Source organism: Oncorhynchus keta, chromosome 10, assembly GCF_023373465.1.
Source record: "Oncorhynchus keta strain PuntledgeMale-10-30-2019 chromosome 10, Oket_V2, whole genome shotgun sequence".
Taxonomy (NCBI): domain Eukaryota; kingdom Metazoa; phylum Chordata; class Actinopteri; order Salmoniformes; family Salmonidae; genus Oncorhynchus; species Oncorhynchus keta.
The window spans coordinates 57,820,787-57,834,562 of NC_068430.1; the positions used below are offsets into that span (position 1 = coordinate 57,820,787).

At 42.1% G+C, this 13,776-nt stretch overlaps 1 protein-coding gene across 2 annotated transcripts; it reads right to left on the reverse strand.

Annotated features, from left to right (window-relative positions):
- Nucleotides 1-3,889: 3,889 nt before the first annotated feature.
- Nucleotides 3,890-13,378, reverse strand: LOC118389031 (ubiquitin-conjugating enzyme E2 R2-like). Of its 2 annotated transcripts, none has more exons than XM_035778724.2 (6): nt 13,297-13,378; nt 12,140-12,329; nt 5,685-5,771; nt 5,502-5,599; nt 4,524-4,658; nt 3,890-4,400 (listed from the first exon to the last, which is right to left on the reverse strand). In XM_035778724.2, exons 2-6 carry the CDS (start codon nt 12,314-12,316, stop codon nt 4,109-4,111), a joined length of 789 nt encoding a protein of 262 aa, XP_035634617.1. In that variant the 5' UTR covers nt 12,317-12,329; nt 13,297-13,378; the 3' UTR covers nt 3,890-4,108. The 2 variants fall into 2 exon arrangements, with proteins under 2 accessions (XP_035634617.1, XP_035634616.1); XM_035778723.2 differs by having other exon boundaries at nt 12,713-13,340.
- Between the last annotated feature and the right edge of the window lie 398 nt (nt 13,379-13,776).

Below are 13,776 nucleotides of genomic sequence, written 5' to 3' on the forward strand. Positions count from 1 at the left end.
ACCTTATCCAATTAACTATCACACAGTAGTGTATAAATCCCAACTCCACTGTCAGCAAGATGTGCTCCTGCAACAAATATCAACACTAGGTGGAGACAAAAAATTGTAGTTCACAGGAGGTGCACCAGTTAAGTCTCAGGCCAGCCAGGGTATCATTCAGCCGGTGGCTCATTTCATGCTTGCGAAATCAGATTAAGGTACGTACTTTTGACAATAATTAATCTTGATTCATATTTAAATTAAAATGAGCAGGTCTTTACATCCATTGGGGACATGTGCACTCCTGTGGTAAACGTATTTGAGAAGAGCCAAGAGCAGTGAGCCAGTTCTCGACACTGTAAAAGGACATGGTTGATTTAACCTTAAATTAATTTTCAGTGTGTCCTTTGAAAGTTGGGACAAAAAGTTGGGAGTTTAAACTTATTTAATTGTCCTACACTTTCCCTCTTCAAGCTTAATTTCCATAATTGCATAGCCCAATGGTTCATACCATTTTAATTAGGAATTTTATTAAAAAGGGCAGGAGAATTGTGTTGCACAGTTGTGGTAAATTCAGTGAGAAACTGGGGCAGTGTTTGGATACTTTCAAGATGAGGATACAATCTCATGTCAGATCAGTGTTTTAGTATGTAAGTGTAACCCCGGTTTTCACCTACACAATCATGATGATTCAGTAATGGTTCAAGGAAAGACTCATTTGAAAACTACTCAAACAGGGCCCAGTGTCTTTACAACGGTTACTACCTGCTTTGAAAAACAATTTGTCATTCCCAGTTTTTCCATGTCAAAGTACAGCAGCTGATGCTTTCTAGGAAACAAATGTCATCATTCACAACAGATAATAAATGAACATTTGAAGACATTTCAGACAATCCTGTCCATTCAACATTTTATAATATACATGTTATAGGTGACATTTGCATCCTCAACACAAAAGGTAGAGAAAATGAAATTAAAAAGGAGGACTGCATTGTCCACATCACTGGCTGTGACAGTTGATTTTTGTCCAAATGAGACCATTTTCAGCCTCAGAGGGAAAATCTCCTTTAAAAAAATAATAAAATAAAAATCACCACACACACACACACACTTACCCACACAATACATGAGAAAAAATGTCCACTGCTCTCCACCTTTGCAACACTGAGTCTGACAGCTTAGCATGTGGTCCTTCTAGTCGAGTGTCATTTCAACCAGGTAAACACTGTTCCAACAGTCTCCTACTAGTTAATACACACAAGGCAAAATGTCAGTGAGCATGAGACAGTACCCCCGGCTGCATCTCAGGACTCTTCAATGGCTTCCTTCCCTCTTCTCCTTGCCCTCTTTATTACCACAGATCTGAAAGAACATGGCAGGTTGGGGGGAAAAAAGCAATATGGTGGAAATGCATCCACTCCTTTCACCGATCAGTGATCATGAAGAAAAGGGGGTGAAGAGAGGAAGTCATTTTAGAGTATTGAGACATGGCTCACCCAGGTCATTGACATCACATCCCTGAACAGCCAGTGGCTGAGGAGAAGAACAATCCATGTGATCCATCGGTCAACTCATTTTTGACTTGACGCCAGCCCCAGTTCAACAGAACAAGGTAGGAGGAAAGTTCTCATTTTGATTCTGTTAGTCTTCCTCAGACTGAATAGTCAAGTCTCTCCCTATTACAAACAGAAAATGAATACTCCACACCTATCTATAACTGATTGATTGTAGTGTCACTGGAAGCGGTGATGAAACGTAATCTCCTTGGCATACAATCCAGGCCAGCACCTCCATGTGAGTGAAAGGTGTAACGGGTCCTGTGTTCCTTTAAACAGGTAATGGTAAAACACACGCACCCATATGAAAACTGCAGGCCTAATGAGCACAGTTGATGGGTTGGCCTGACTGACTTTGCCCCACTTACACAACTTCAACATTACTACTTAGGGCCTATGCTGTTCTTTAGACAAAGTATTTGCAGCAGAGTTTCAAGAAACATCCTTTTTCACACACAAAATGCAATAGTGCCCATGTAGCTCTGAATCACCAATGTGGCATGTGCTCAAGTCATAGCTGATAAATGTTGATGACAACTAAATGTGCTCTTTTAGCTATATGTGCTAACTAACAAACAATGGCTAATGCCTCTTGGCATGTGTAAATAGTTGATTAAAATACAGAATCCCACTCATTTAACTTCACTTTCCATTTTGACCACCTAACTGGCTTGCTAACTAGAATTCCAGGAGTTTGCGCCAATTCCAAGAAAGCATATCAAGCATGTATGATGAGAAGCCTTTTCAGGTGTAGTTTTGTGAAGCATGGCCAATGGAAGAGGGCAACACACAGAAATGGGTGGCGATGAGAAAAAGAAAAAAAAACACACTGAATCCAGAGGAGGCTTGTGGGAGAAGCTATAGAGGACAGGCTCTATAGCTTCTCCAAACACATCAAATATATGGAAGCCACATGTTTGAATCTGGTCCATTTATCCCATTGCAGCAATAACAATGAGCCCATCCTCCTATAGCTCCTCCCACCAACCTACTCTGACTAACTCACAAAGAGGTTGGAAGGGAAAAAGGTAGGAGACATGGGGACCGATGGTGTTGGAGATCTGAAGTTCCCTCTAAACCCCCTGCAAAAAACACACCCTTTAAAACAATACCAAGCTCAAGCTGAGGAGCAGTTTGAGTGTGAGCTCTCTCCAGGGATGTAGTCGTAAAGAAATAAGGTGGGTAAACGCTGAATGAATGAATGATGCGGACGCTAACAACGCTAATTTAGCGTAATAGGCGCAGGAACACTTTTCATAACATATAGTTGCGTAGACGGTGTTAAGGTGCGTTTGTCCTCCACTACATCCCTGGTTTTCTCCCAGTGAGAGTCTATGGAGGCCCTGAGGTTTGGAGGCAGGGAAAGGATGGATAGAGAGGGAGGGCGGGAGAGGAGAATGAACTCCTTTGGTTCCATGTCCGAGACAGCACTTCCTCCTAGTGCCATATACAGGGTTGTACTCATTAGGGAACACTGTAGCAAACTGTTTTGCAATGGAAAACAAAAACAAGTGGTAGTCCTTCCCCGTTTGTCTGTTTTCTGCCGTTTGGTTCCTAATGAACACACCCCAGCTCTGGAGAGGTCAGAGGTGAAAGGAGGTGTGGGGTGGGGTCAGTCAGGGCAGTTTGTCTGTATATTTGGGTGTTTGTCAAACAGTCATAACGACTGAGGCTGGCTGGCTGACAACGAGGGTGAGACAAGCCAGAGACGGAAAGAGGGGCACATTGACTGAGCAACACAGCCTGCCAGGCTAACAAAAATACAAAATTTCAGCCATCCAGACAGAAAGCCAACCAGCTTACACTTGAATATGAAAGACTACCAGGGTGTGAATGGGCCAAGAGGTGTCTGGATTCTGAGAATTTGGTTAGAAAATTAAAGACTTAAGCTCGGAACATACTTAAAGCAAATGAGTCTACTGACATGATAAAACGCAGACAGTTGAACAGAAACAATATAGCAACCTCAGTAGCACACATTCCATTCAGCTGCATCTTTTTGTGTGTGCTCCGTTCCCAGATGCACTGCAATACTGGGTCGTTTACATGGAGCAAGCCCCTTTTCCGACTCCTTGTTCATCAATTCCATTTGGATATTAAACTGGTATGAACAGATACTATACTTGATCCTCTGCAAAAAGCAGATATCTGCGCATCTCGCAACAAAACAAACTCCTGTGGGCTCAGCTGTTTGTTTGTGTTCATCATCGACTGTCTGCTTTCTATCAATCCATCAGACGAGGGAGGCATGCTTTGACTATGTGACCATCGAATAAGGAAACCAAAACCATGCGGTCAAGTCAAATATCAAAAGGACAAATTAAGACATTTCCGACTGCTCTCAACTAGACAAATTATATTTGGAGATATTTTTGTTTTATTTTGCGGTCGACCACGTCTGTATTTGGAATCCACTAATTTGTCCAGTTATTAATTTACTATCAATGTACCAGATGTACAAGTATTTGTTTTAGGTGATGATCCAGGCTTAACAGGACCAGGAGGGGGCTAGGATCGGATGTGGCAGGGAGTGGGGCGTCAATTTGGGGCGTTCATCATCATCATCATCATCATCAAGAGTCCTCGTTTCCAGAATCCTCCTGGTCGTCGTCATAGCAGCCAGTAGTGACCCCTCCTTCTCCTCCACTGGTCCCCCCTGCCTCTCCTCCTGACTCCATGTCGCTCTCCTCGTCTTCATCCTCCTCTTCCTCCTCCTCCATATCATCGTCATAGAGGTCATCGTAGAGCAGGTCTGAGCTGCTGTCTTGGGAGGGAACCCGAGTCTGAACGCAGTACTCAGCCAGCGTAGTGGGAACCTTGACACCGTCGCGCTCCGCCTCTGCCACCGTGGACACCACCTGCTTCCTGTTGGGGGCGGGGTTGGGGAGAGAAACATCGCAAAGGGTTCACTCACTGTGACTGTGTGTGTCAACTTTGTTGTGAAAAAGGTCAATCAAATGGTTGGGTTAGTGTGCATGTCCTTCCTACCTGATAATTTCAGCGTATTCTTTGTCCTTGCCCTTGCTGTCCCTCCACTTGCGGAACATAACGGAGGCATCCACGTTGGCCGGTGAAAATGTGTTGGGCTCGTTCAGCAGAGAGATCACACTCAACAAGATGGTCCTGTACACACACACACGTTACTAATTTGACTTTATGTCCTCTAAAACATTACCTGAATATTTCATTGACAATGGGTCCTTTACCTTAGTTTCTAAGTAATGTGGCTTTACTTGATTTCCTTGAATGATTGAGTTATTTGAACGGACTTCCTCTGTGACAGCAATGTTACCTCACCATTTCACCCATGTGGCTCCATTAGATGCTACTTCCTCTCTGGATGTTTGGTTAAACACACACTCAGCACTTTCAACCTGCCCCGGGGGTTGAGAAAGTGTCTCGCCGACTGGCATGCATTATCCTTTTGGCACTTTGACTGTTAGGGACTGTCTACTCCCGAGCACTGCCCTTTAAACCTTTGACACCCCCAATTGAGGCATTATGATGACACTCCATATTGTCTTTTGGTCTCCCCCAAAGATCTGTAAGGTTGTGATGTCAATGGCTTTTTCTGCATGCGTAGTCCTCTGTCATTTGTTTCAACGTATAGTCTAAAAGTTGATTGTCTTTTCATTTACATTTTTTTGTGCTCAAATTAGGTAAAAATGTGAAGTGCGATAGACCTGACCTAGGTCAAATACAAATGGGAAATCATTAGAAATACAGGTGTGCAATGTTTGCCCTTTTGGAACTACTCGCTTGATTCTACCATTTCATCAAGCTATATCAAGTGCATCTTGAGTAACAAAGTGTTTGAGCTTTGTGGTTGAGCCAAAGTGTACTCATTAGGCAGCAAATAAAATTCTTATTAAAAGCTTATTTTTGTTTTCCGTAGCGAAACACCTAAATGTTTTCAATTGCATGCCATAATTAAAGAACACAAGGTTTGTAAGCGGGTTGAGGTACCTGATGTTCTGGGTGGGGTTCCACCTCTCTGAGGGGAGCTCCCCGCTCTGGGGGTCATCAACGGGAGGGTGGAGGATGGAGATGCACACGTCACCATTCTGTTGGAACACAAAAAAGTCAAATTCTGGATGGAGAAAACTCTTGAAATATGTTAAGATTCATATACTTTGGGAATACACTTACCTCGTAGATGTTGGGATGCCACATCTTGGTGAGAAAACGGAAGGTCGGAGGGGAGTAGGGGTAGTCGATGGGGAACTTGATGTGAGACTGATAGAGACAACAGAAATGACCATCAGCTTCAGACATATTTAATTCCATTTATTAAAGCCAAATAACCCTTAAAAAATTAGTTGGATACAATTCAGAGAGCATGAGAATGATCCCCTAGTTTGTCATATTAGTGTGTATGAGCTATTGGGGGCCAAGTGTGTGTCCGTATGTATGAGCAAGCATGGAGGTCTGTGAGAACATTGTGTCCAGCAGCGCTAGCCCTTTGGGGAGAGGCACTGCTCTGCTTCACATCAGATAGTATTATCACCGTTTCAAAACATGCCCTGTGCAGACATGATAAGCTCGTTGTGAGTTTTACTTGATACACTTCACTGCTTCCCTTTTGGATCAGGTCCCTGGAAAAGTTAAAATATTTTTGTTGTAGCTTTTGTCCATTAAAATTACATAAAATTGATCAGAAATACTGTGTAGACATTGTTAATGTTGTGAATGACTATTGTAGCGGTAAACGGCTGCTTTTTTTTATTGATAACTACATAGGACCACTATCAACAACCATCACTCCTGGGTTCCAATGGCACGTTGTGTTAGCTTATCCAAGTTTATCATTTTATAAGGTCAATTGATCATTAGAAAACCCTTTAGCAATTATGTTAGCACAGCTGAAAACTGTTGATCTAATTAAAGAAGCAATAAAACTCACCTTTAGACTAGTGAGTATCTGGAGCATCAGCATTTGTGGGTTCGATTACAGGCTCAAAATAGCCAGAAACAAAGGCCTGTCTTCTGAAACTCGTCAGTCTATTCTTGTTCTGAGAAATGAAGGTTTTTCCATGCAAGAAATTGGCAAGAAACTGAAGATCTCGTATAATGCTGTATACTAAACTTGGATTAGCTAACACAGCATGCCATTGGAACACAGGATTGATTGATGGTTGCTGATAATGGGCCTCTCTGATAGCTACATAGGCATACAATAAAAATAAAGTTAAAAAATCTGACGTTTCCATCTGTAATAGTCACTTACAACATTAACAATGTCTACTGTATTTCTGAACAATTTGATGTTATTTTAAAAATTGAGAATTTGCTTCTTTAAAAAACAAAAAAGACATTTCTAAGTGACCCCAAACTTTTGAATGGTAGTGTATACAGATACGTCGAATGAGTTTATCAGGAAGTGCATTGGAGATGTTGTACCGACTGTGACTATTAAAACCTACCCCAACCAGAAACCGTGGATAGATGGGAGCATTCATGCCAAACTGAAAGCGCGGACCACCGCAATTAACCAAGGCAAGAAGACTAGGAATATGGAAGAATACAAACAGTGTAGTTATTCCCTCCTCAAAGCAATCAAGCCGGCTAAACGTCAGTATAGGGATAAAGCTCAGTCACAGTTCAGCAGCTCAGACAAGACGTAAGTGGTAGGACCTGTGGGCTCTTCTTCTCCATGCCCGACGTGAGTAAGACATTTAAGTGTTAAACCTTGCAAGGCTGCCAGCCCAGATGGTATCCCTAGCAGTGTCCTCAGAGCATGCGCAGACCAGCTGGCTTGTGTGTTCACAGAGCTATTCAATCTCTCCCTATCCCAGTCTGCTGTTCCCACATGCTTCAAGATGGCCACCATTGTCCCTGTACATAAGAAAGCAAAGGTAACTGAACTAAATGACAATCTCCCCATAGCACTCACCCATGTCAACATGAAGTGCTTTGAGACTAGTCAAGGATCATATCACCTCAACCTTAGCTGCCACCCTAGACCCTCTTCAACTTTCTTACCACCCCAATAGATCCACAGACGATAAAATCACCACCACACTGCCCTGTCCCATCTGGACAAGAAGCATACCTATGTAAGAATGCTGTTCATTGACTATAGCTCTGCATTCAACACCATAGTACCCTCCAAACTCATCATCAAGCTCGAGGCCCTGAGTCTGAACCCCGACCTGTGCAACTGGGTCCTGAACTTCCTGACGGGTCACCCTCAGTGGGTGAAGGTAGGAAACCACATCTTCGCTGATCCTCAAGAATGGAATGGGGCCCCGCAAGGGTGCGTGCTCAGCCCCCTCCTGTACTCCCTGTTCACCCATGACTGAGTGGCAAAGCACGCCTCCAACTCAATCAAGTTTGCAGACGACACAACAGTAGTAAACATGATTATCAACAACAATGAGAGAAGGGGAGGTCTCGGAGTGTGGTGCCAGGAAAATAACCTCTCACTCAAAGTCAACAAAACTAAAAGGAGATGATCATGGACTTCAGGAAACAGCAGAGGGAGCACCCCCCTATCCACGTCGATGGGACCGCAGTGGAAAAGGTGGAAAACTTCCTTGGCGTTCACATCACTGACAAACTGAAATGGTCCACCCACACAGACAGTGTAGTGAAGGCGCAATAGCGCCTCTTCAACCTCAGGAGGCTAACGAAATTAGGCTTAAAACCACCACAAACTTTTATAGATGCACAATTGAGAGCATCCTGCCGGGCTGTATCACCGCCTGGTATGGCAACTGCACCGCTCACAACTGCAAAGCTCTCCAGAGGGTGGTGCGGTCTGCCCAATGCATTACTGGGGCCAAACATCCCCCTCCTGGACACCTACAGCACCCCATGTCACAGGAAGGCCAAAAAGATCAACCACCCGAGCCACTGCCCGTTCACCCCGCTATCATCCAGAAGGCGAGGTCAGTACAAGTGCATCAAAGCTAAGACCGAGAGACAGAAGCTAGTTTTCAATCTCAAGGCCATCAGACTGCTAAACAGCCATCACTAGCACGTCAGGGGCGGCTGCCTATAGACAGATTAGGAATCACTGGCCACTTTAATAATGTCTCCGTATCTTGCATTACTCATCTCGAGTGTAAACTATACACTATTCTACATTATCTTAGTCACTTTACCCGTTTAAATATTGCATCAGCCATCTCATATGTATATACTGTACTCTATATAAATGCCACTTTCTTAGTCCAATGCTGCTCTGACATACATACATATAAATATGTATGTGTGTGTGTGTGCGCATACAGTTGAAGTCAGAGGTTTACATACACTTTAGCAAAACACATTTAAACTCAGTTTTTCACAATTCCTGACATTGAATCAGAGTAAAAATTCCATGTTTTAGGTCAGTTAGAATCACCACTTTATTTTAAAAATGTGAAATGTGTGAATAGTTGAGAGTGATTTATTTCAGCTTTTATTTCTTTCATCACATTCCCAGTGGGTCAGTAGTTTACATACACTCAATTAGTATGTGGTAGCATTGCCTTTAAATTGTTTAACTTGGGTCAAACATTTTTGGGTAGCCTTTTTTTTAAACCTTTATTTTACTAGGCAAGTCAGTGAAGAACAAATTCTTATTTTCAATGACGGCCTAGGAACAGTGGGTTAACTGCCTGTTCAGGGGCAGAACGACAGATTTGTACCTTGTCAGCTCGGGGATTCGAACTTGCAACCTTTCGGTTACTAGTCCAACGCTTCTACAAGCTTCCCACAATAAGCTGGGTGAATTTTGGCCCATTCCTCCGGACAGAGCTGGTGTAACTTAGTCAGGTTAGTAGGCCTCCTTACTCGCACACACTTTTTCAGTTCTGCCCACAAATTTTCTATAGGATTTAGGTCAGGGCTTTGTGATGGCCATTCCAATACCTTGAATTGTGATAGTGAATTATAAGTGAAATAATCTGTCTGTAAACAATAGTTGGAAAAATTATTTGTGTCATGCACAAAGTAGATGTCCTAACGGACTTCACAAAACTATAGTTTGTTAACAAGAAATTTGTGGAGTGGTTGAAAATGAGTTTTAAAGACTCCAACATATGTGTATGCAAACTTAACTAATATATATATATATATGCGCACATACATATACTTAATCCATTTTGTACTTAGATTTACGTGTTTTTTGGTGTATACGTTGTGAAACTGTTAGATATTACTTGTTAGATATTACTGCACTGGCGGAGCTAGAAGCACAAGCATTTTGCTACACCCACAATAACATATGCTTAACACATGTATGTGACCAATACAATTTTATTCATATGGCCCCTAAATTGTTTTTACCAAACAGAGCACTTTTAACATGTGCAAACAATAGACTTCATGTTATTTTGCTAACTAACACCTTTCATCTGTGGTGTTAGATAGCTATATTAGCTACTATACTAGCAAGCTGACTAGATAAACATGGTGCTAAGATCAGATAGGAGCTAATACCCAACATAGTTAGCTAATGTTAGCTGGTTATCATTTTGAACATGCAAACTTTTTGGCAACGAGCCATCTGACTTGCAGTGTAACATTAGCCATTTCCTGGTGCGTTGATCTGACCAGCCACAATCATATCCGTAAATTGACAGTTAATAGTTGGATTAGATGATTGTCGTAACAGGGATAGTAGTGTTTTAAAATATCAAAATAAAGGTTGACAATAGGTTTAGCTACCTAAGAATTTTCCTGCATGTTTATAGACCAATAAGCGTTAGATCAGCAAACATGTGTGCATTCTCACTTCTCAAACTATGGGCAGATTAGAGTAATTTAGACAGAACGTGCATCGTCGTTTCATCTGTTTTCCAACCCTCGCTCTAATTGTTAGATATTATCCATATTTATGGCTTGGAAGCAAATGTCATCGCCTTTGAGCTAGTTCTCATAGTAGCAATAAACAGTAACAAGTGATATGAGCAATGGAGAGAGCTGTGAGGGGATGTGAAAGAGAGCCTCGCTCTAGCCAATCGTAGCAATAGGTTCAAGTTACAACCTGCCTGTTTCGTGACAGATAGTTGAACTAGCCAACTGAGTCGTTTCTAATTTTGTCCTGGCAGCTGAGTTGTTTAGAGATGTGTCCTGACAGCTGAAATAAAAACACGTTTCCCCGATAACAGAAAATTAACAAAAATACTATCTGTGATCACAAATCATGACGTTATATTGGACCAATTTCCATTTAATATATGTCGTTTTATATTCTCAAACTAACAGCAGTGCCTATATGATGTCCTTACATACAGGAACGACACGCTGGAGTGGTGCTTCTACGCAAATGTTGTTTGTCATCTGTAGCACCATAGACACAACTGGTGAGCCAAAACAAGCTCAGTAACTCAATGCATGCACACACTCCTATTAAATATGTATTAACCTATATTGTGAGTAGGACTATGCAATCTTTTAATTTACACAGTTTATAAAGAGATTTACCATTATAAAATATTAAATTATTACCATGCTGGTATGTAGTTAGATCGTTGTTGTTACCAAAGTTAAATGTATTGTTTGATTTTCAAATTGATTTATTAATGCATACATGGCTGTTTCTGGCAAATTGTCACCAAATTATTAACATTTTTATTATATTGAATATCAGTCTAAAATATCAGCCTCCTTGAGGCCCAGAAATCGGTAGAGACACAAAAATAATAATAAAATAAATCAAGATTGGTCGTTCTCTAATTGTAAACCGGTTTTCTGGTTGAGAAGACGTCATGCAACTAGATTAGTCACATGGCATCTTTGTTCCTCAGAAATACGTCACATTTTAGTTGTTAGGCTATCTGATAATACTGGTAGTTATTAGAACCGGGACGATACCAGTATTGTGATACTCGTTAGTATCGCGGCAAGGAAACAAATCACGAAGCGGATTTAACTTCTTTAGCAAAACAACCCTAATGTTGGAAACAAACATGTTGTCATCCAGAATCACATGAGTAATTATTTATTTTCCAAGCTTCGGCTTTCATTTTTGAAAAAAAATATATTGCGACACTGGTATCATCACAGCCCTAGTAGTTATTTGGTCCGATAACCAGATAAATAGATACTTTGTGGTTGCTAGAAAAACATTTACAAAACTTCACTTTACAACCAGTATACAACCTGACAATGACATCACTCACAAAATATGTTATAATAATCATTGCACTGATGTCATTGCAACCAGTTTTGCACACTTGGAAGAGTACATGCCATGGCCTGGATGTGGGCTCCCGCTCACAAGACTTTTATGCTAATGTGGTGTACTAGACACACTGAATAAGTCACTCAGGGGAAAGGAGAAGAGTCTCATCATGCCCTTCTCTTCCTCACTCGCTCTATGCTTAGGTGCCATTTATATCCGTCCACAGCTAAAAATAGGAGTCTGGAGCATAACGATCAAACTGCAAGGGGGAAGGAGGCTGGGTAGGGAGGGGTGAGTGGGAAAGAAAGGAAGCGAGAAACAGACAAAGCGAGCGAGATTGGAGGGAGAAACACCTGAAGACATACACAAACCTGCTACACCCTTAGGCAACAAAGCAGCTTGTTGTACATCCCACCCATGACCCACCCCCCTCCCTCCGCGGTTGGCTCACCACACATAAACCTGCTACACCCCTACATAGTAACCTCACCTTAAAATAGCCTCCCTCGTACAGTGTGTTGGGGGGGCCAAAGATGGCCACCTCCCAGTTGTAAAGGTCCGACTCCTCCACCAGGCCGATGCGGAAGCCCTCCACTGGCTGCTCCTGCAGGGACTTCAGCTCCATCATCAGGGCCTTCTGGGAACTGGGCGTCGAATGGTGGGCCATGGCTATCCCACTTCTGACACCAGGGGACATTTCAGAATTCATTTATTTCCTCCTTCTAAGTTTACTGTTTGACGTATAATGACAACCAAATCAACTAATAACTTGACCTTGTTGACTTACTGGCTACAAAAAAAAAATACACAGGCCATACATTTATACGGTTGGCTCCTATACAACCTCAGGAGCAATATTAAACAATAGTTTAATTAGGCTATTAAGGAAGGTTTGCATGCAGTTTGAGTACAGAGAAAGCAGTGACAAGGCTGGCAAATAGCGAATTCATGTCGAATTCAAAGTAGGACATGTTTTGTATCGTGTAGCAAAGCCTGGGGCTGACTGCAACGATTAGGCCTTTGACAACTCAAATGGATTCAAGCTAATTAAACATTTAATTACCTATATCCACGCAGTGTTTGTACTATCTTGTACTGTTTTCAATGGGATATAGCAAGCTATTTAGTTTGTAACTGGTGAAGCATACAGTCAAATCATGTCAAGTTTCATATTGACAGAAGTGTTCTATCTTGACAAGCTGGACAGGAACACATTGGGGGAAAAAATTCTCTCCTCGCGTGGTATTTTTCTTCTTTGTGCCACTGCTGGCACTTGGCATGGGGATAAACAACAACGTTAGAAAATTATTTGAGACATTCTTGGGTCCAAAACTCTAGCGACGAATTGGTCTCGTTGATAATTCCCCCGTGTCCCCTGCTTAGCCCCCGTTCGGACAGTCGCTCAGTTGATTAATCCGCTGGCTGTTTGTTTATCTGCTCTTTTCTGGCATCTCGAACTTCTCCCCACGTCAGCTCAAACCCCACCGAGTAACTAAGTCGAAAAAAGGAACTGCCTTCTCCACAGCATTTCCTCCACCGCCACGTCGAGAGGTCTGTATTTTATCGAGCTAACTTTCGTGAAAAAGAAAGACAGTGAAAGCTTTGCACTTACGAAATACAGTGAATTTCATCGAATTATAGTCTCACCCTATCGATGCTTCCGGCTATCATTGCGCGTGTCTCCACGACGTACTTGCGTAGCTAGACTCACGTCCAACGTGCGCGGTCTTCTCAGAATGATGTGCACTTTGGCATGTTTTTAATGTATCGACAATAACATAATTTCGTGTAATTAAAGCCTATAGTTTTTCCTCACGTATAATTTACAGATAGAGTTGATAGACAATGGATTTTCAATAGTGACAACAAAATATGGTGAATCGGCACCCAGATGATGGGTATAAAACCCTCAATGGTAATTAGTCTCTATACCCTAGTCTCGGGAAATCACAGACCTAGGGCAATTAATGTGTGAGGAACCCCTTCTGCCGAGGGAGACAAGGACAAACCCATTTACAATTCATACCATTAAAGCAATAACAAAACAAGTTAGAGTCACTCTAGAACACGTATCGTATCAAACACAAGCCCCACGGGCCGAATCCGGCCTATGACACATTTCAATCT